General features: G+C 49.9%; 8 protein-coding genes across 8 annotated transcripts; 4 read left to right on the top strand and 4 right to left on the bottom strand.

Moving 5' to 3' along the window:
* Window positions 1-627: 627 nt before the first annotated feature.
* MGYG_09123 (hypothetical protein) lies at window positions 628-1307 on the top strand (the record flags this gene model as incomplete). The annotated part of the gene is made up of 2 exons (XM_003171814.1): window positions 628-873; window positions 1158-1307. The coding sequence occupies 2 exons, from the start codon at window positions 628-630 to the stop codon at window positions 1305-1307; spliced, it is 396 nt and encodes a 131-aa protein (XP_003171862.1).
* A 69-nt stretch (window positions 1308-1376) lies between these two features.
* On the top strand, window positions 1377-1918 carry MGYG_06406 (glyoxalase/bleomycin resistance protein/dioxygenase; the record flags this gene model as incomplete). Its single annotated transcript, XM_003171813.1, has 2 exons — window positions 1377-1635; window positions 1698-1918. The coding sequence occupies 2 exons, from the start codon at window positions 1377-1379 to the stop codon at window positions 1916-1918; spliced, it is 480 nt and encodes a 159-aa protein (XP_003171861.1).
* An 830-nt stretch (window positions 1919-2748) lies between these two features.
* Window positions 2749-4087, bottom strand: MGYG_06405 (chitin synthase export chaperone; the record flags this gene model as incomplete). The annotated part of the gene is made up of 7 exons (XM_003171812.1): window positions 2749-2960; window positions 3014-3347; window positions 3426-3519; window positions 3598-3685; window positions 3757-3853; window positions 3930-3965; window positions 4058-4087. 7 exons carry the CDS (start codon window positions 4085-4087, stop codon window positions 2749-2751), a joined length of 891 nt encoding a protein of 296 aa, XP_003171860.1.
* Window positions 4088-5792: 1705 nt separating this feature from the next.
* MGYG_06404 (dienelactone hydrolase) lies at window positions 5793-6938 on the bottom strand (the record flags this gene model as incomplete). The annotated part of the gene is made up of 7 exons (XM_003171811.1): window positions 5793-5947; window positions 6058-6133; window positions 6208-6280; window positions 6310-6458; window positions 6520-6671; window positions 6725-6808; window positions 6878-6938. The coding sequence occupies 7 exons, from the start codon at window positions 6936-6938 to the stop codon at window positions 5793-5795; spliced, it is 750 nt and encodes a 249-aa protein (XP_003171859.1).
* An 824-nt stretch (window positions 6939-7762) lies between these two features.
* Window positions 7763-10838, bottom strand: MGYG_06403 (ubiquitin carboxyl-terminal hydrolase 10; the record flags this gene model as incomplete). The annotated part of the gene is made up of 5 exons (XM_003171810.1): window positions 7763-8905; window positions 8958-9120; window positions 9184-9290; window positions 9349-10074; window positions 10197-10838. The coding sequence occupies 5 exons, from the start codon at window positions 10836-10838 to the stop codon at window positions 7763-7765; spliced, it is 2781 nt and encodes a 926-aa protein (XP_003171858.1).
* A 1075-nt stretch (window positions 10839-11913) lies between these two features.
* MGYG_06402 (RING finger domain-containing protein) lies at window positions 11914-14322 on the top strand (the record flags this gene model as incomplete). Its single annotated transcript, XM_003171809.1, has 3 exons — window positions 11914-12168; window positions 12237-12388; window positions 12453-14322. 3 exons carry the CDS (start codon window positions 11914-11916, stop codon window positions 14320-14322), a joined length of 2277 nt encoding a protein of 758 aa, XP_003171857.1.
* An 853-nt stretch (window positions 14323-15175) lies between these two features.
* On the top strand, window positions 15176-17190 carry MGYG_06401 (hypothetical protein; the record flags this gene model as incomplete). Its single annotated transcript, XM_003171808.1, has 5 exons — window positions 15176-15213; window positions 15410-16441; window positions 16502-16833; window positions 16899-17116; window positions 17179-17190. 5 exons carry the CDS (start codon window positions 15176-15178, stop codon window positions 17188-17190), a joined length of 1632 nt encoding a protein of 543 aa, XP_003171856.1.
* A 338-nt stretch (window positions 17191-17528) lies between these two features.
* On the bottom strand, window positions 17529-19273 carry MGYG_06400 (methyltransferase; the record flags this gene model as incomplete). Its single annotated transcript, XM_003171807.1, has 10 exons — window positions 17529-17762; window positions 17837-18197; window positions 18273-18303; window positions 18362-18387; window positions 18462-18583; window positions 18647-18682; window positions 18764-18808; window positions 18932-18938; window positions 19133-19188; window positions 19241-19273. The coding sequence occupies 10 exons, from the start codon at window positions 19271-19273 to the stop codon at window positions 17529-17531; spliced, it is 951 nt and encodes a 316-aa protein (XP_003171855.1).
* Window positions 19274-20017: the final 744 nt, after the last annotated feature.

The raw sequence follows: 20017 nt of genomic DNA, 5'->3' as shown, positions 1-20017 counted from the left end.
GACAGCGAACCTCACGAGGCCAACGGAGAAGAAGGAAGCGACGCAGAAGGACGACTGGAACGAACGTGCAACGACCGGAGTTGCTACCGGGGACCAAGCGAGAGGATCGGAATACAGTGTTCAGGCTCAGGAAGAGGCGGGAAGGAGAAGAAGAAGTGATAAGCAAAAAAAAATAAAGAAAGAAAGAGTGAAGAAAGACAGCTGCACATCCGATGGTGGTGAGCTGCCGTCTAAGGGTTCAGTCCTGCTTTATAACGGCATCGGATCTTTTCTGCTGGCCGGCGGCCCCGATATCCAAACATGTTTTGTCTTAGAAGGTATGCAGATATCCCTCCCGGCCTTTCAGAATCCTCTACATACGGCCCGAGAACGGACAGCGGAAAGCTAACTTGATATCTCTCTCATAGCTGGCTTCCCCTCCTTTTCATCCCAACGAACGCAAGCCCTCTGTTTATCCTCTCCTTCGTTACCCTCACTTACATCCTCCACCGACCCTGTATATACTGCTCTGCCCTCCTTCTGATCCTCTTTATCTCATCATGCCATTGGTCAGATCGCTGCTTCTTTGATCTCAAAGCAGACTGGTTTGCCCCGCGCTTCGCTCATTTACCGGCAGCAGCCCCGACGATGAATGTGACTTCAACGACTCCGGCTCTTAACTCGACGTCCAGCGAGTTGACCGAGTACGTGCTTGATACTGTGAACACGACGGCCACTGCTCTGATGGGGGCTGCGTTTGAAGAAGCGAAACGCCGTGTCACGCCGAACGCATCGTTGAGTGCCGAAGATCCAGAATGGACTGGTATCGGCCTCGAGTGGTTCAGGAGTTTGCTGGGGCGCAGGGAGTGGACGCTCCCATGTGTTGATGTGAAGGTTAGATTGTAAACCAAGGAGACAATATTTTTTCCTTTCCTTCTTTCGTTATCTTGACAAATTCGATATACGCATGCACCTTGATGATGCTGTCTTTCTTCTGGCTGTGGACTTCCTGCTTTTAAGACAAGCGAATCTTTATTCCTTTAATGATGCACGGCTGGCTAGAGCGTATCATTATATGTCTTCGTTTCCTTGAGCCTTCTGCATTTACTTAATACCCTTTTTTCCCTACATGTCCATCTAGTGTATACCACGAACTTATTTATATCGGGAAACCCTAGGCATTCAAAATCCCAGATACCAAGCTTCTGTCCGACCAATCCAGAACCGCCTATATCAAGCCCAAGCTAGGCAGCCAAACCTTCTTCCAGCTAGCGTTGATACTCGACTCGAAGATATATAAAGTCGATACGAAACCTCGCGTAGACTGAATTAAACGAAATCAAGCAATTCATATCTCATATCTCATCTCACAGGAGGATAACACTCAGACTGACACAATGGGCTTCTCACACGTCGGCCTGACGGTTCCAGATGACGTATTCGAAGCGACGGTAGCTTTCTACCTAGCTGCCCTAGCTCCACTGGGGTTCAAGGAGCATCTTCGTCCTCACCCAAAAGTGGTTGGAATGGGCGTATACTATCCGGAGTTCTGGATCTCTTCGAATATGGTCCCTAGTTCAAGTGCCGGCGACTCAGCACCTGCTGCCGGCACAGAGGTTGTCTATGGGAGTTCGCATGTTGCTTTCAGCACGGGGAGTAAGTGGTGCTATGAATATGCGAGACGAGAGAGAAGGCATACTGAATGTCTGGCAATATAGATCGAGAAAATGTTCATGCATTTTATAATGCTGCGCTGAAGCATGGTGGCATGTCGAACGGCGGTCCCGGTGTACGGCCGCAGTATACACGGTTCTATTACGCTGCGTTCGTGTTCGACCCGGCGGGAAATAATATCGAGGCAGTTTGCATGTGGCCTGCCTGGTGCCATTGGAAATACTGGTTTGGTATGGGCGTGTTTGCCAGGCAGAAGACAGAGTAGATGGACGGCTTGGTTGGGGAGAGAGAGCGTCTGTCAACCTTATAAGTCTGTTTATTCTATGTACGTTAACTATACTAATTGGTACAGGTACATACCTGATGATCAAACCAAGAGAGAGAGCGGATAAGAAAGTTAGGAGCGCGAGAAAAGGATGAGGAAAGGAGATTAATAACTGAGGAAAGCAAGGGAAATAGTATAAATAACTATCAAGGAGAATCATCAACGCAAAAAGGACATATTTGACTGAAACACTGTAGGAACATAAAGCAGCAGGGGAAATTTAACCAGCGTACACTAATCCAAGGTGAGTATCATAAAGTAGGATGCAGAAGAAGCTGCAGGATAAGGATGTTGAGGGAAGGGAGAAAACGCCGGGGGGAAGGGTTGTAATTATAAGATTAACATTCCGTATGGTTTGGTATGTGAGTTGTTCGGACATCAATTAGAATACCGATTAGCTGAAAAGTGTAGGAGGGGATGAAGTGAGTAAGGTTATAAGAAACGAATGGCGTGGAAGTGTTGGTTATGTAGATTTGGTAGGGAGGGTGGGTATATGAGACCATCTCAAACGATCTTGCGACAGAAATGGTTGTAGAGAAATAAAATAAACAGAAAAGAAAAAGAGGTAAAAATTCGAACATATGGCAGTAGGTCATTCTGTTCGTTCTTTTTTGCCGTTTCTCTCTCTTTACTTTCGTAATATTCAAAAACTTCGTTCTTTCATTCATTTGCATCTTCCGCTTTGGAACTTCAAGGGATATCTTTGTCGACATCTCATTCGTAAGCAGTAAGCGATATCCGTTAATTCGGAAAGGTATGGCAAGACGAATTTAACTGTATGCTCCGCCAACATTCATTGGCCAGTCGTCTTCAGTAATGCTGCTCCAGAAGACCCATACCATGATGACAGCAGCAAGGTTGAAGAGGGTCTCGAAGAAAGCACCATTGATCTTTCCATCGGTGGCATTGCAGATGTGTATGCTGATAACAAACTCGAAGATCTGGCCCAGAGCAAAGAACAGGCCAGCAATAGTGAGGTATACTAGTGGAGAGTTAGCCTAGGCTGTAGAGTCAAGACCAGAGGTAGTAACTTACGCATGGGTCTCTTCTCCTTGAGCACCTTGATAACGAGGAAGGTCTCGAGGAGGAAGAATCCGACTACGCAGATTAGTGGGAACAGAAGGTACAGGATGTACAGTCCTATGTTCTGGTAAGGTGCGCGGTGGCTGGACAGGAAGCGGCCTGTCCATGTGAAGGCGGTGTCGAGGCCAATGTACCCCGTACCGACGAAGAGGATGAGAGCTGAGGTGACGAGCAGCCCAAGAGACACGGCGGTACCATCATCAATGAGTTGGAAGCCGACAATGGCATTGAGAAAGAGCAGCCAGGCAGTGGCGCAAATAGCAGCAAGATGAGCCGCGGAAAAGCCCTGTGTATATATTGCAGTGGTCAGTGAAAGTAGTTCGAGGATAACTGGGGTATATGCAAGGTATGTGGATGTAAGTACCTTTCTAACAGAGTCGCTGAGTGGGAAAGCGCCGACTGAAAAGATTTCGCAAATAGACATCATGATGAACCCGACCAGGAACAGTTGGATCTCCCTACCCGCCGCAGCCAGTTAGTCCAAGAGTCCCAAACTCTGATGATCCAGCGAAAAGCATAAAAAAGCTAGAGCTCACCTTCGACCGACAGCGGCCCTTTTCCTCTCCGACCGCCATATTAAGAACAGTGCTGAGAAGATGGCGATAAAACAAAGCAATACGGACCCTAATTAAACCTGGTAAGTCAACGGTATTCGACGACGGGTAGACTTTCAAGGGAATATATCGCAGCCGTACCCAAGTTTCCGACGTTTCGGTCATTGCTAAGGTTGATTCCCGTCAAGGCACAACCGCCATACTTTTCATTTGGTGGTTGATTGTCCCTGATGAAGAGCTGTCAAGTCCATGGCTGTCAGTACGTGCAATGGTATAGAAGCCCACTACCCCAGGCCGAAGTAGAAACAACGTACATTGCACACTGGAAGTGTCGAGTCCCGGCAGAAATTCTATATTCCCAAGTCCTGCGTCAGCGCCATGTCCATCCAGCAATATCCATCATAACGTCCGGAGATAAGAAGGTGAGGTCTGGTGTGCGTACTTGAAACTTGCCAAACTGCGTCGACCCCATGATGGGACTCTTTCTGTGCTGGCGAACCTATGCGTTCTTCCTTCTTCTTCGTCCTCCCCCAGCTCAAGCAGAATATGTAGCGACAGTCGATAGGATCCAAATCCAACAATGGCAGCTCAATAAGCGAAAAAGAGGTGACAAAAAAGGTGACAAAAAAAAGGCCGCGGTCAGTCGTGAGGGTGGAGTTTGCGGTCAGTGTGATAAGGCGAGCGGTTTCGATAACAAAGGCCCAGCCCGATTGAGGGTGTTTCGAGTGAGGAATTCGGCGGTGCCAGAGGTGTCGCGGCGAGGGCGAGGTCGCTGTCGAGGATGTTGGAGGTGAATCTGCCTGTGTGTCTGTCTGTCTGTCTGTCTGTCTTTGTGTGAAGAAGTGGCAGGGCTGGGAAGTTGTCGACAAGAAGGAAGAAAAATGTCAAAAAGATGAAGTTGTTCCTGGTGGAGAGAAGAGAGTCCACTTTCTGGTACGCCACAGCAAGCTTCGGGCTGCTTCCTTTTTTCTCTCGCTCTTTTCCTTGGGTAACGCTGAGACTAGCTTGCGATCGATCGATCAGGGCGGGAACATCGATCAGCTTTCCCTGCCACCATCAGGGAATCCAAGGCATTCAACGAGAGCGAGCAACGACAATGGCAGCGAAGAGACGGAGTAGAAACCGTCGAAAAGGGCCGAGAAGAAGCACAAGAAGCGCTTTTGTTCATGTTTTTGCGTTTCAGGGGAAGAAGTTTCGATGTATCGCGAGTGACAAGACGTCGCTGTATCAGGTATTGTCACGGGTGTGTATCAAGCAGCCAGGCACGGCTTGTTTCTGGCCAGTCAGAGGGCGAGCCGGGCCGAGAAGGCGGTGGCTTTGCTGCACGGCCAGTGGAGCCAAGGCCTGTCCTGGCGTACGAGGCGTAATTTATCTGCCAGGCTGGTACGCGACGGTACGGACCGGGGGGTGCCTTGCGCTTGTCACGCTCTTACAGATGATACGTCAAGCAGGCTGCATATACATAAGGAAGCATAGGTTGATCAGCATCAGCGTGCATGAAGCATGACAAAGATGTTTGTTCATGAAGACGATGCAAGAGCGAGATTAAGCAGAGCGAGCAAGACGGACGGCCCGGGGTAAAAAGGGAGAGGGGAGAGAGGCAGAGAAGTTGGATGCCAGGACAGGGACGCTATGCATGAAACAGCTGGCGGCCAGGACCAGGGCAGGTTGCTATCTGGATGAAACGCTCCGGAGCTACTCAGTACGGTAATTAAGCAGTTTTAGTTAAGGGTCACCTGCTCCGCCGGCCTTTATTATTCGAGGATTGGGGGTAGCTTAGACGTTGGTGCGAGGATGCAAGATGCGAGATGCAAGTTACCTAACTTACATGCTTAGCCTGGGTAGTAGATACGAGGAAGATCTGTTAGCCCTGACTTTGGTCGTGGCACTACTTAGAAATAAGGATAGGAAGGTAAGACAGGTTGGGATAAACATGTTCAAGGTGTCTGTCTGTGAAAATTTCCATGATACACAGCTACACCGTACATCTTCAGTTTCCATCGCTTGGGGCGGGAGTTGCCTTGCCAGCTAGTACGGAGTAGTAGTCAATGCCACAAGCGAGTTGCCCCATAGTAGCTAGCTAGATGACTAGCATATCAGCCTCTTTGTTGCTCGTGGCGTCGGTAGCAAGCCAGACAGCGGTCATCTCGCTTCTCCTTGGTCCACGTAGCGCCTTCCTAACACACGTTTTCAACAACGAGCTCCTTGCCATCTCCTTCGCCTAGCTCGACTTTCAAGGTGCGTCCAAAGACTTCAAACATCATCTCGGCGCACACCTTGGTCAGTGCTGGGTCATATCGGCCTTTGCTCAGTTCGTCCCTGATAAATGCATCTTTTGGAAGTGGTCAGCTACAGATCTTGATAATAAGTGGAGTGGGTGGTTAACCATGTATGACATTACATACGCTGTGCCCATGCAGCTTCATAGAAACTGAAGCATACACCCCTTCTCATGCAGAGTGCTACGAATCAAATCTCGACCCGGTGCTGGGACGTGATTGTCGTTTTTGCCGAAAATCTATGGGAGGGTGAGACGAGTTATAAGGTCCGTAGAGACACATAGAAGAGGCTATCGCGATCAATCATACATACCATTACCAGTTCTCCTTTGATATCACCTGCTCGCTGGAGACTGTCGTCATTCTTTCCTTCTCCGAGTGACTGGCTATGGATATCAGTTGCAAAGTAGCATACAGCAGCCCGGATGCGGGAGTCGAGTGCACATCTATACGCCAGATGGGCTTCCCAGACACATCCCAGTTGCGCCACGCGGCCGTTGCAGTAGGCAGGGAAAGCAGGTAGTCCACACAGAGACGGGCATCTTCATCATATGCAGCTACTTTCTATACAGTGATTATCTCTTAGGATCAAAATAAATGGATGTTACTAAAATTCTACACTTACCTTAGTGATCTTCCACTTGTTGCCGTTATCCGTGTCCTCGGCATTGTACTGCAACGGCTCTGGACCGGTGAATTCATGGTAGCTAGATGGTGCAGCACAGATGTATCCCTGGCCAGCAATCATGCGTGCAAACCGTGCAACAGGGCCAGTGACTATTTACTCGACGGTTAGAATAGAACGTAGAACACTTCCAGGTTCTATCTACCTTGATAGATCTCACTGAATACCACTACCCCAGGGAACTTTGCATTGGGGTAGCCTGGGATAGTGGGATGGAAGACGTATATTCCTACAAAAGCCCAAGTTAACAAACATTGAACTTGGGGGAGGCTAAAGAAGACGGTTGTTGGAGACTCACTCATCTGCCCCTCCCCTGCGACGGTTGTCTTCACATCGTGGGTAGATTCCTTTACTAACATGATTGCAGCTGCAGGTGTGAGTTGCCAGATCTCGATATTATTTAATTAAGGGTAGAGCCACTTTAGTTATATCCCAACCAGCCCTATCTAGTTATCGGTGGAAAGTACAAGCTGTGCTGGCCGTTGGTGTTTATGGACTTGAATTGACTTAACGCGGGAAATCAAACGCCGCTTTTAGCCCTACCAACGACATGCTTGACCTTGCTAGCCCGTTGTATTAAAGCCATATAAACGTAGCCAGAAAAGTCACTGCTATCTAGGCACAAGCTTACGAGTTATTGGGATTACTCGGCTAGCTTAACAGCCGAAAAGTGGAAAGATCAAGGCTAGAACTGGAACCTCTTTTTTTGATGATACGTTTCTCAAATACATGATTTGATATAAGAGAAGAAGGGTGGGATGGAAGGAGGCAGGTAGGTAGATCGTAGGAGCGTAGAGGAACTGAGAGGATCGTGAGGCGGAAGGGGGAAGGGTAGGGTGGGATGACGAACGGGAGGGCAAAGGGTAGGTAAGAGGGAGGGGAAGTAAAGGGCTGATGTTTGGTAGGACAGGTAAAAAATGATTGGGTTAGAACCAGAATCCCGTGCATTTTGTGCACCATATATATCCTGCCGCAGGCTATACATAAAGCAGATATGTGTAGAACATACGTAGCAATGCAAGCGAGCAGGGGCTATTTTGATGGTTATGGGGTGTGTTTTCTTTTCAACAGGTTAGTAATAATAAAGAGGCATGCGCGGGTGGTCGTGGTAAAATGCGGTGTAAAGCATAGCATGCATTTATCGTTCTTTGGGTAAGTTGTTCGTGATATATCAAATATTCGCTTAAGCGCTGTGAATACGCTGGTAAAACAGGAGATACGCAACTTTGTTATCTCGAGAAGAGCCGAAACGGGCGCTGCTGGATGCTGTGGGGGTGCCTTTTCCGGAATCGGCCTTAGGCGAGGCGTTGCCGCTGGCAGCTGCAGCGGCGGCTGCGGCTGCGGCCATAGACTTTTGTCTAGAGTGGCTGCCCGAGCCAGAGCCGTTAACTTGGCTCCAACCTCTCCCGTTATCCGGGTGGTCGTGCTCGTCAGCGTCAAATTGGTCGTAGATGTTATTGCTGGAAATTTGGTCGGTAGAGTTGTTGTGGCGTTCGAGCGCGGCAGAGAGCAGTTTTGGATCCTCCTCGCTGCCGCCAAAAGCTACTTCTTCACTTCGTACACGACGGATGTAGGTGTCGTCAAAACGGACCCATTCACGTCCATCCTGTCGGCGCACTTCAACGGTGTAGTGTCCCCCACTTGCGCTCTTGCCGTGGTGATAGATAACTCCAATGAGGCGGTACTTAGGGAGGCTACCATTTTGGGCAGAAAGCGCATTGCGACGATGTGGGGGGAAGACCTCCTTGGGTATCTCAAGCTCAAGTGGGTAGCCGATCTTCTTCCAGATCTTTTGCGTGCCATTGGTGACATTATCATACTGGAAACGCTTGAGGTGAAGGATGAGGACTGGGGGTAGCTTTTCAATGAAGACTTGCTTGGTAGCATTGACTTTGGGCCCACGAGATGATTGGAAGTCTCCGTGCATGGTTTCAGGCTTGGTAAGACCCTTAAGCGCATCGATGATGTTGTTCACCTGAGGAGATCCGATGTCAAGTTGAAGTGACTGATAAGGCTCAAGAGTTACTGAATTTTTGTTTCCAGGCACTCTGAATTCAGACCGGATTTTGCCGCTAAAAATCCGGGTAATGGGAGACTCTCCGGAGCTGTCCCCCGATGATCTGGTGACTGACGCCTTCTGTTTGTGGCCAACCTCCAGCCACCCATCACCAGTAGAGTCGTCTGCAATGGATTGAGAATCCACATCAGAAGAAGTAGAAACGTCAGACTTGTCCGCCATGGCGTTCTTAGTGGCGAGAAGACATTCATCATGGAGCTCCTCGAGGAGGAAGCCTAGGAATTCCTGGGCGTCTTGTTGATGACCGCGCTATGACAGGATTAGCAACTCTGAACGTATCCAAGGGCAAAGATTAGCTTACTCTCATGTCCCTAAAACGTGGGAGATGTCGAATAACTTGATAAACATATTCTGGAATAAAAGATTCACCGTACTCCTCCAATTCGTTTTGTTTCAACCGAAGCCTTAATTTTTCCACCGAAGATGCCGCATCAATAACCCTGAATTCCCGTAGAAACATAATCCTAAGTAGATGAATTAGCATGAGGACAAGATGCCTATTCGGGGTAGCCGGAGTATTAGCTTACATAGCATCCACTAAAGGACTGTCACTTTTGAAGCTATGGGCCGCACGACGGCCAATCTGATCAAGAAATTCATAAAATGGAACGCAAAAGATTAAAACTTGTAGAATCTGCGCAGAATTGTTAGAGTTGGGCATTTTAATAGACGTGTTAAAAGGAAAGACTTACAGAATTCATATAGCACATATTTCCCGTATTTACAAGGCCACGAGGTTCTAAGAAAGCAATTTTTTCGCTATATTGATCAACGTTCGAGCCAAAGCTGTTGAGTGCTTCGGCCAAAGATTCGCCCCTCGTGAGCGCCAAGGCGCCGGCTTGGGGAGAAGCGGCAGCCGCTTGCTTTGCAGCGGCCTTTGAGCGAACAAGATCCGCCCAAGATTTTGGAGCAGCCCGTTGAGCCGCTGGAGACGGGGTTTCATTGCTATTAGTATCAGAAGATGCTGGCGGCTGAGACTCGTCCTCGGTTGGAGCACATCCGTTTTCAATGACTGGTGGTGCTGCTGCCTCGGCTGTACCCGCTTTCTCAGGAGTAGACTGAATAGTAGGTTTTGACTGTTTAGAGGCTGACGGGCTTTGGGAAAGCAACGGGACCACGGGGACGACCGGAACACCTGCCCTTGCAGTGCTAGCCTGACGGGCGTGCACTGGAGTTTGTTGGGTGGTGGTGGTGGCCGGAGGTAGAGATGGGGTATCCGGTTCAGGCTGAGGAACAGAGGCGGGCTTAGATGGTTGCTCTTCAACATTGTTCACTTGCGGCTCGGTGTCTTCGGCTTCGTTCTCGTCCTTGGAAGGCAATTCGACTGCGAGGGATGAAGGTTGAGTAACACGGTTCTTACGGCGACGTCGTGGAGGCTTGGAAGGGAACGGAGCTTCTGGAACGGACAGCCAAGGGAGCTATGGATAAGAAAAATATGGGTCAGTATCATTTCGACATGTTTACAGCCCGTCAAACTTTTTCTTTTGCAGAGAGGGAAACAAGGGAGAGACGAATTGCAAGACTAAGCCCTGGAACTCACTGGAGGTTGGAATACCTGTCTTACGCCTGACCGAGCCTCTGCTCTTCTGGCAGTGATTGGAGGGGGTGTAGGGCGTGCGCTGTTGTTGGTTGAGGCATTGGTCGAGGTATTGCTGCCCACCTCGCTGCCGGACCGCGTTGAAGGATACTGCGTGGACTGGTCCTCCTGTGGCTCGGTGATTGCCGGCGTAGACAAGGAAACGGGAGGCGTAGGCGAGAAGGCTGACGGGTGAGATGTAATGGGGGTGCTGGACTGCGTCCGGAGGGCTGGAGACATGTGTGGTGGAGGTGGCGCGTGGTTCGGAGGTTGAGGCCGAGGGTATGAGCAAACAATCAACGGGGCATTGTACTGCGGGTATGGCTGCATTGGAGGAGGGTGAGGAGGCATCTGCTGGTACGGATACCAGTTCTGGAAGTTCTGGGGTCCGTACGGCGGCGGCATGGGCACTGGTCCGTGGCCGTGGGCGTGAGCATGGCCGTGTGAGTGTCCGAGTGCGTGCGGGTGCGGGTGAGGGTGGTGGTAGGCCATGTAGCCGGGCGACCTGACGTTGGGAGGCGCTGACGAGTATGGCACCTCATGCTGCCGCCGCGGAGGGGGCATGGGAGGCTGCCCATGCGGCAGAGGAGGGGGATGATGGTTCATCGCGGGCGAAAAAGGACCGAATGGCGTCTCTGGAATATTTTTCTATGGTCCCTTCAGCTGTTCTCGGAGGCGGCTTGACTGGCTGTCAAAATGCGCTCTGCTTGGACGCCATGCATAGTAATGGACCAGACAGGCCTGTTCTCGCGTGCGGAAGGGCAAAGCTCTAGCTATCCAGGAGCCCGTCGGTCGGTCGAGCAGTGATGGCGGTTGGGGTTGGCCGTGGTCAAGAAATCTGGTCGATGAAGTGTGAGGTTAGTCAGGTATTGGTATTTTTGACCGGTGCTCGCCCACGCTCCACTTAAATAATATTCCACAAAACTCACAGAGGACGAGGCCAGCGCAAGACGAGCAGCCGCAGTAGCAAGTAGATGTCTCGCTCTACCGTATGTGCGAGCGAGCGAGCGTGTGTAGCAATGTGTTTCTTCTCTCTATAAAAATCTTTCCTGTCTGCCTTTTTGTTTCGTTTGACGTCGTTGAGAATTCCCAAAAAGGGAAATTTTGTCCCCGAGCAAGGATGAGGTCACGGGACCAGAGCAAAAAGCGACAGGTGAAGTTGGGCAGCGAGCGAGAGCGACGGACGCGGCCTCTCGACAGCGGCCTTTGGGCGTCTCTTTTCGCAAATATCTGGGGCGCAGAGAGGCCAATGGATGCCACCAGCTCGCTACAGACAGTTCGCAGCCTCTTTTGCGCCCTGTCGAGCCCTAGAAAGGAAGACGAGGCTGCTTGTTACGCGCAGCAGCGACGATGTAAGGTACTTTGGCTGGCTGTTTGTCCTGTTTGCACCCGGGTCGCCCCTCCTCGTCCGTTTTTCGATGGCTCGAGAGGAAGAAGCCGAAGAGCGACGAAGGTGAAGACGAAGGAAGACGAAGAAGGACGGAGAGCGACTTCATCTTTTTCTCTTTTGGATCGTCAAAGCCGCTGCTGACCGGGCGTTGCAGTGACGGTGTCTTCGATACGGCACTGTGAGGGAGGAGACAGCGGTGCTCTCTGCTGGTGACATGACGGGTCCCGCCCGGACAGCTTCAGTGTCATCAAGAAGACGGAGCTTGGAGGCCTCGCAGGATACGCGCAAACAATGTCGGGAGGCCCAGGACAGTCCTCTGCGCCATCTAAACTGACCGGGACCTCCAGCCAGCCGGTGTCATACCATTCGCCGTCGCAGTCGTACTCGTTTGGCGCAGACGCGGCAGCTCGTCGTGTCTCTGGGCCGCTCGTTGGAGGCCAGTCATCCAGCAACCTAGCTTCAGCCAGGAACAATCAGTCGAAGAAGGCGAGCCACAAGCGTCAGCGTAAACCTCGTCTGGTAGATGAGGATGCCATTGCTGAAGCCGTGCGTTTCCCTCTTTTATCCTTGTTTGAGCTAGTTGTCCAAAGAACTCCCCACTGACTCAGATGCAGGCAGCCATGAGGTCAACTTCCAGCAGAAAAGGCCAGACCTCTATCACCCATTTGATGAACTTTTCCCTCCCTCCACGCCCTCACTCGTCTCCTTTTCGGCCCCATCGTCACGTAACCTACCACTCTGGCTCTCACCGTGTTGACAAGGCGAGGTATGGCTAGCCCAAGGATGTTTGTTGCAGAGCTAGACAGGCTGACCAACGGATACCTATGCAGATACGTCAATGCCAACTACCGGTTTATAGTGAACCCGAAGAAGAATTACCATGCACAGGCCACTAATGCAGATGTCCATCTGGATTGGGACACTGTGCTGCAGGTGTTGGTGTCGACATCCACTTCCCAGCCCACCAGCTGTCCCATCTGTCTATGTGTACCCGTAGCTCCGCGGATGGCCAAATGTGGACATATATTCTGTCTGCCTTGTCTTATCCGCTTTCTACACGCTGCTGATGAGCACGATGCACAGCCTGTGAAGAAGGCGAGATGGAAGAAATGTCCAATCTGCTGGGACCCAGTTTACATGTCTGAAACCAGATGTGTAAGGTGGTACTCGGGACAGGAGATCGATACATTGATGGAAGGCGGTGACGTCTTTCTCAGGCTGGTCATGCGTCGACCTGGCAGCACTCTTGCCCTCCCAAGGGATGGAGCTGACCGTCGCCCACACGGGCCAGAGGACGATCTACCGTGGTATAATGCGGCAGAAGTGACCGACTATGCACGGTTCATGAAGGGCGGAGAGGAGTACATGATATCACAGTATGATGCTGAGCTCGAAGCTCTTGAGAAGCAGGAACAGGAAGACGAGCTTCTCTTTGGGCAGGACTCAACGTGGACTCAGAAAGCCATGGCTGCCATCAGAGAGGCCAAGGAAAAGATAAAGGGAATTGGTAACCCACCCCATTTCCATAGAAATGACGGAGAGGGGAACAAACATGGGGAGGACCCATCTCCACCCACCGCACCACATACAGAAGAGACTGCGGGTTTGCATGGCCCTGGAACATCATCATCAATTTCAGGGCATCATACGGCACCCAGTAGAATGTCAAGAAAGCCGGGAGAAGATGATGATATCTCGTCTAGGGTGTCTAAGCTTGATATAAATCAGCATCATCATCCGCACACTAAGCAACCGGCTTCATCGGATGAAAGGACATCGCATCCGACCACACACGAGTCAGAAAGGGGCCACCCTGCTGACGTGCCATACTATTTCTACCAAGCTCTACCCCATTTTTATCTCTCATCTCTTGACATACGGATTCTCAAGTCGGCGTTTGGCGACTTCTCCCTCTTCCCGTCCACCATACTACCCCGAGTCGAGCACATATCTACGGGCCATATCATGGACGATGATTTACGCAAACGCGTCAAATACCTAAGCCATCTACCATATGGCTGTGAGCTTACCTTTCTAGAATGTGACTGGACTGACTTGGTCAGCCCCAGTGTCCTTGAGAAGTTCAGTGTCGACATCGAACGCCGCCGGAAGCGGAATCGCGAGAAGGCGGCTCGTGAAGAGAAAGAGCGTATCCGTGCTGAACGGGAGGAAGATGAGAAACGGCTAGTAGGGGCTAATCGGCGGAAGAGGTCGAGCCTATCGTCTCCTAGTGAGCGTCCCTTCAGCGCTAGTGACTTCCAGCCACTTGGCCCCGGCGCAAGCAGCCTGGCCAACAACAACGACGACCATGTAGACACCAGCGTTTCCACCGCCTCGCCTCCATGGTCCTCTTCGCAGAGCCGCAACAACCACAACCGCCAGTCATTTGCGGCTCTAGCAACGCCGTCTAACAGCCCGCCTTCACGCCGCACAGTATGGGGTACAGCTATGGTTGAATCTAGCTCCCCCACCGCCAGCTCGAGTCAGGATCATTATGCGCCTAGTCACGACGATGGTTGGCTTCAGAATTGGGAAGCAGAGCTTCTGGCCGAGCAGCAGGAACGTATCATGAATGGCACCAACCCCAATAGTGGCAGCAGTAGCGGGGTTGGTAAGAACACGCCCGGTGCCACACCGGGTAAGAAAAAGAAGGCTAAGAAGATCACACTGATGTCGACCAATGCACGACGGGCAGCATAGTCAGGTAGAAGCGGCCTGACTTGCGGCCAATTCTTTTTGAATATTAATACTAACAAAGCGTCCAGTTTTTTTTTTTAACCCTATGGTGATAAATGACAGATTCGGCCTTCCGGGGATACATCTCTGAACACCATCTCCTAGTTACTTCTAGCAAAATGCCAATAGATTCTGCCTGTCAACAGAGACAGGCTTGCAACATCTGTATATAGCACTTAAAGCAAGCAGGCAATGCAGAGCGGCCCTTCAGAGGCCCCCAAGACCCCAGGCCCCCGAGCCCCTGATCTATATGCCCATCTCCGCCTTTATATAAACAAACAACCCAAGCTCTCCCTCGCTAACTTGCAGTGTCCCTAGCTTACCGTCTAGCGCTGTCTAGTGCGCATCTTGGCTTCTTCGCATTCGCTTGCCAGGGATTACGATGCCTTAAACTAGTGAGCTGTCCAGTCAATTGCCCCAGCCAGATTAAGTCAAGGCCGAAGTCCAGGGGCCAACAAAGTCAATTGGACCCTCGGCTTCATGTTGATAAACACCAGGAAAAAAAAAATACCGTGTATAAAAAAAGGACGAAGAAGCAAAGGGAGGAAAAGGGAGGAAAAAGGAATAAAAGGGAAAAAAAGAAAAAGGAAAAGAACCCAAGGATCTGCCTGAATAATTCGTCTTCCCATTAATTTCACGCATCCCCAGGGGCCCTGGTTGGCGAGCAAAAACCCTTGCAGTATCTGGTTGCTCTCGCTCTTCCCCGCCAGGTTTGCCCCCTATTTTTTTCCTCTTCATCTTGCTGGCGCATCGTCTGTTCTATTCCTTTTTTTTTTCTGTGGAATACTCACATTACATCCTCTACTTCAGCTTCGCCATGACGGTGACACGATCGCAGACCGGGAAGACCCCCAGGTAAGTGGCCCCAAGCCTTTGCTGCATGACCAGAGCGCCGCCCTGTAGTAGTTTGAGGCGTGATAGATACATAAATAGCTGGCTTGCGACGCCCTCCAGCTGCCGCCGATTTCTTTCCTTTCAACAAGAGCAAAAGGGGCCATTAGATAGTCCGTACACGGCTGACAGTTACTGTTTGTTATTGGGGAATCACTAGAAAAGTGCAGCCGGACGCATATCTCGAGACTCCGCGACGCATCACCAGGAGTCGTTCCTCTGCCACACCCGAAGTGAGCTCAGATCTCGCTGAGTCGCTGGAGCAGCCGAAGATGTCGAGTCCTCGCAAACGAACCACGGCAAAGATAGTGGAGGAGACCAGGGAGGAGGTCGAAGAGCATGTCTCGACTGCCAATGGCTCCAACGGTGCTGCTGCTAACGGCCACCAGGAGAAGAAAGCCGAAGCAGAGCAGCCTGCGGAAGACCATAAGATCACCGACCACATCGAGTTTGGCGGAACTCCTGGCGTGACGGCGATGATGATAGGGTTCCCTGCCCTGATGTACTACATGTGGATTGGAGCGACCTACTACGATGGCGCATTCCCGACTCCCTCAGAAGGCCAGTCTATGTCCGACTTCTTGCTACACCTCGTCAACCTGGTATATACCGGCGCATTCCCTTCGCTCAAGGCATGGTCGATCTATTGGGGATTTTTCATCTTCGAGGCCCTCGCATACATGTATCTGCCCGGAATCACCGTCCAGGGTAGACCATTGGAGCATCTGGGAGGAAAGAAATTGACCTACTACTGCTCGGCCGTTTGGTCTTTTTACACCACTATCGTCTTGGCCGTTGCCCTTCACGTCACCGGAGTGTTCAAGTTGTATACCATCATGGATGAATTTGGTCCGATCATGAGCGTAGCCATCATTACCGGCTTCGTCATTTCAATTATCGCTTATTTCTCCGCCATTGCTCGTGGTGCTCAGCATCGCGTGACCGGTTACCCGATCTATGACTTCTTCATGGGTGCCGAGCTGAACCCAAGACTATTTGGAATCTTGGACTTTAAGATGTTCTTCGAGGTTCGGCTGCCATGGTACATCCTTTTGCTTGTATCCATGGGTGCGGCTGCCAGACAGTACGAACTCTACGGATACGTCTCTGGAGAAGTCGGTTTCATCCTCATGGCACACTTTTTGTACGCCAATGCTTGCTCAAAGGGAGAGGAATTGATCATCCCTACTTGGTATGAACCTTTGACATCTACTTACCATGCTCTGCACCATGCTAACTTGTTTACTTTCAGGGACATCTATTATGAAAAATGGGGTTTCATGCTTATCTTCTGGAACTTGGCTGGTGTTCCGCTCAGCTACTGCCATTGCACCGTCTTCCTCGCCAACCGTCACCCTTCGACCTACGCGTGGAACAAATACGCCCTTGGATTCCTCTACGTTGCTTATCTTTTCGTCTACTGGGTCTGGGATACCACCAACAGCCAGAAGAACAGGTTCCGTCAACAATCCCGTGGTCTGGCCGTGGTCAGAAACACCTTCCCGCAGCTCCCATGGCAAACCGTCAAGAACCCAAAGACAATCACGTCCAAGAAGGGGGACACTATCCTTGCTGATGGCTGGTGTAAGTTTTACCGCTGCAAAGATTAAATTGTTGTCATGATAGCCCATACTAACTTTAATGTTCAGACGGATATGCCCGCAAGATCCACTACACCTGTGATCTCTACTTCGCTATCAACTGGGGATTGATTACCGGATTCACTAGCCCCTTCCCTTGGTTCTACCCAATCTTCTTCGCTGCCATGATCACCCATCGTGCTGCTCGAGATATCGAGCGATGCCGCGCTAAGTATGGAGATGCATGGACCCAGTATGAGAAGCAGGTCCCGTACCTTTTCATCCCCGTAAGTTCATTCCCTACCTACATCCTTACTTGTGGCTTACCCAGGCTAACTTCATTATTCAGTACGTCATTTAAGTGACAGACATCAGGTTAATCACTTGAAGTCGAGCGGTCGTAAAAGTTTCTAGCTTCTAGACTTCTTCCCTGCTGTTCGATTCTATTGTCTTCGTCTCGGCCTTGGATTTCTTCTTCCCTCTTTTTTTTCTCTTCTCCCTTATATTTACGTCTTTATTCTACTACCATTTTGATTTAATTGGAGGTACCTATTTACCTTCCCTAAGGCCAGGGAACGGAATGCAAACGAAAGTAAAGATAGAAAGATGAATTACAACATACATAGATATATTAAGAAGAAATGAATTATCTGCTTGCCTCTCACCTATTCCCTATGCCTTTCATTCTAACCTGCTCAACTAGCTCGGTCTCCGGCCATACACAAACCTCATCTGAACATAGAGGTGTGACTGAAAATCAGAAAAGTCGTTCTGGACCGCTGTAAAAAGAACATCGAGCTCTTCAATGGTCCAACCCAGAACCCGAGTAAATACGGCCAGTGAGCCCGATTCCAGCCATTCCCGAATATTCGTTGCTTGGTAGTGACCTATCTCTTTCATTTTTGGGTCTAACGACCACCGTCCCACAGGCACCTATGCATATGCAGAAGAGGGTCAGCGTAACCTGTACAACGCAAGCTTTGTATCACCAACTGCATGTTACCCACCTTAACGACTTCTTCAACAACATCTACAAACCCCGCTGCTCGCATCTTTCCCGCCCAGGTATGCTCGACATTCAGCGGTTTTCCAAATTTCTGGTACCCTTTCACCAGTAACTTTTGCCATAAGTTAGCTGTCACGGCCCTTTCGCGGGTTCCGTCATCCGAAAAGAAGTTTGCTTCTGTGTTTTGCATCTCGAGATACCCGCCTGGAAGCAGGTTTTCGTACGCCTGGACAAAGAACTTGTCATAGTCCGATATGGAACCTGCAAGGTTGCGGGCATGAATGTAGTTGAAGAGGCTTGATTCAGGGTACTGCCATTCCTCTTCGAAGTCATCAATCTCAAATGTGCAGTTTCGTGGCACCCTGCATATGGAAAAAGAAACAGAGGTCAGCAGGTATGTTTGGCCGGCTTCTTCGTTTTTCTATTGAGGTTCTCACCACAGTCGTTGGATTGGACTTAGATCAGTCCCTATGGGGTTTTCATATTAGCAAGGTCCATATCAATTCGATATAACCTGACGAAATACCTAGAACCTCACAACGAGGATAGCGCCTTTTATAGATGTAAGGTTAGCAACGCTTCCCATCCAAGGAATATATTTGCCGAGATTAAATTGGCTATCTCACTCTGCAAATTCAAAGGCCCAGGTACCGGTCCCAGTCCCTAGGTCAAGTACACGCTCCACGTTTCCCTTCAATGGAGCTCGATATAGTTTGCCGTTAAGGAGAAGATAATATATCCTGTGTTCCTGTAGATCAAGTCAGTAAGGGCCCAGGAGTTTTGTTTCCAGTGTATTGGAGTGAACACCTACCAAGTCCATACGATCCTGTTCTCTCTTATCATTTGGCTTTCCAGGGGTATATAAGTAAGTTCATAGCTCTCTACTCGGGTATATATACGGGAGGTTTGTATATCCTTGTCAACTAACCAAAAGATATGCTCCATCTCGGTAGCCGTGATATCGCCGTTTATTCTAGAGTCAAGTCAGTAGCTACCCTGGGTTGGGTTGGACATTGTATTTCCTTTTCGGCAAACTCCGGAACTAGGCACAATACACAGGTCCATAGACAAGCTATATCGGGGCTCAGTAACTTACTTCGTATCTATGTGGTTATACAAGAAGCATAGTTAGCAAGGCTCAAAAATGTAACCGCCATGAGAAAAATCACCTATAATTGTATACAGTTGACGAAACAGACGCAGCTCCACTGCGCGCGAGGAACACGATGATATTAGTACAGGGTATGAGATTCTAGTCATCTTCATAGGTTTCTGCTTATAGCCGTTATTTACTTACTGTTGTTGTTGCGGCCAAATATCGGTTTCATACTCCATAGGGGTGTCTCCAGCTTCCTATACGCCCAGTTAGACACCGATTGACGATTACGATATGCGGGCATCTTACACTGTCCACCTCGATTATATCGTCCATACTCATGATGTCTCGAAATATGAACTTTCCAAGAGGCGTAAAATGTATTATAGAGTAAATCTCACAACGGGTATTGTCCCTGGAGTTCTAACATAAGATTGTGCACCCTCAAGGTCAAAAGAAAGTCTTTCGGACGACATACTTTCTAATCTGCAATCTTCGAGATGCTGGGTATAATTATACGAGATGGGGTTCTTGTCTCGTAACTAAAACAGCCAAAACAATGCTGGCTGCTCTGCCGTCAAAGTGTATTACTTACAGAACACGACGGGATATCGAGGAGTAACTAACTATTAGGGACAGGAGGCAAAAAAGGATCTTGAGAACGAAGAAAAATCAAAAAGAGCACTCGTCTCATAAAAGTCAAGACAGGGCAAAAGGCACGTAGGCGAGAGCCTTTTTCCCTCTTCCTTGTTCACAGTGCAGACTGGCCTATGTTTGCTTTTTGGGCTGAATCCAACAGGCCCAGGCTTGTCTTGCGCCTCGACACAACGGGTTGGAGGCCAGTTCGCAGCTCCTTCTACCCTTGATCCCGACCGCTGGAGGGTTATCATCTAGATATACACCCAGTTGGTTATATAAATGTATGTGGTTGTCTCTGTGGTCATCGTCAACAGCGCTGCGTGGCAAATATCCAAAACGAGGAAGACTAGGGGGAAGACAAGAGATACATCATCTCCCTCACTAATCATCCCCCTTAGCCAACCAGCTAACTACTAGGTAGTCAACTAACTAGCTGACTAGCAAGAC

The sequence above is a fragment of the Nannizzia gypsea genome, genomic scaffold (genome assembly GCF_000150975.2).
Source record: "Nannizzia gypsea CBS 118893 supercont1.5 genomic scaffold, whole genome shotgun sequence".
Lineage (NCBI taxonomy): Eukaryota > Fungi > Ascomycota > Eurotiomycetes > Onygenales > Arthrodermataceae > Nannizzia > Nannizzia gypsea.
This window is presented reverse-complemented; position numbering and strand designations above follow the sequence as displayed.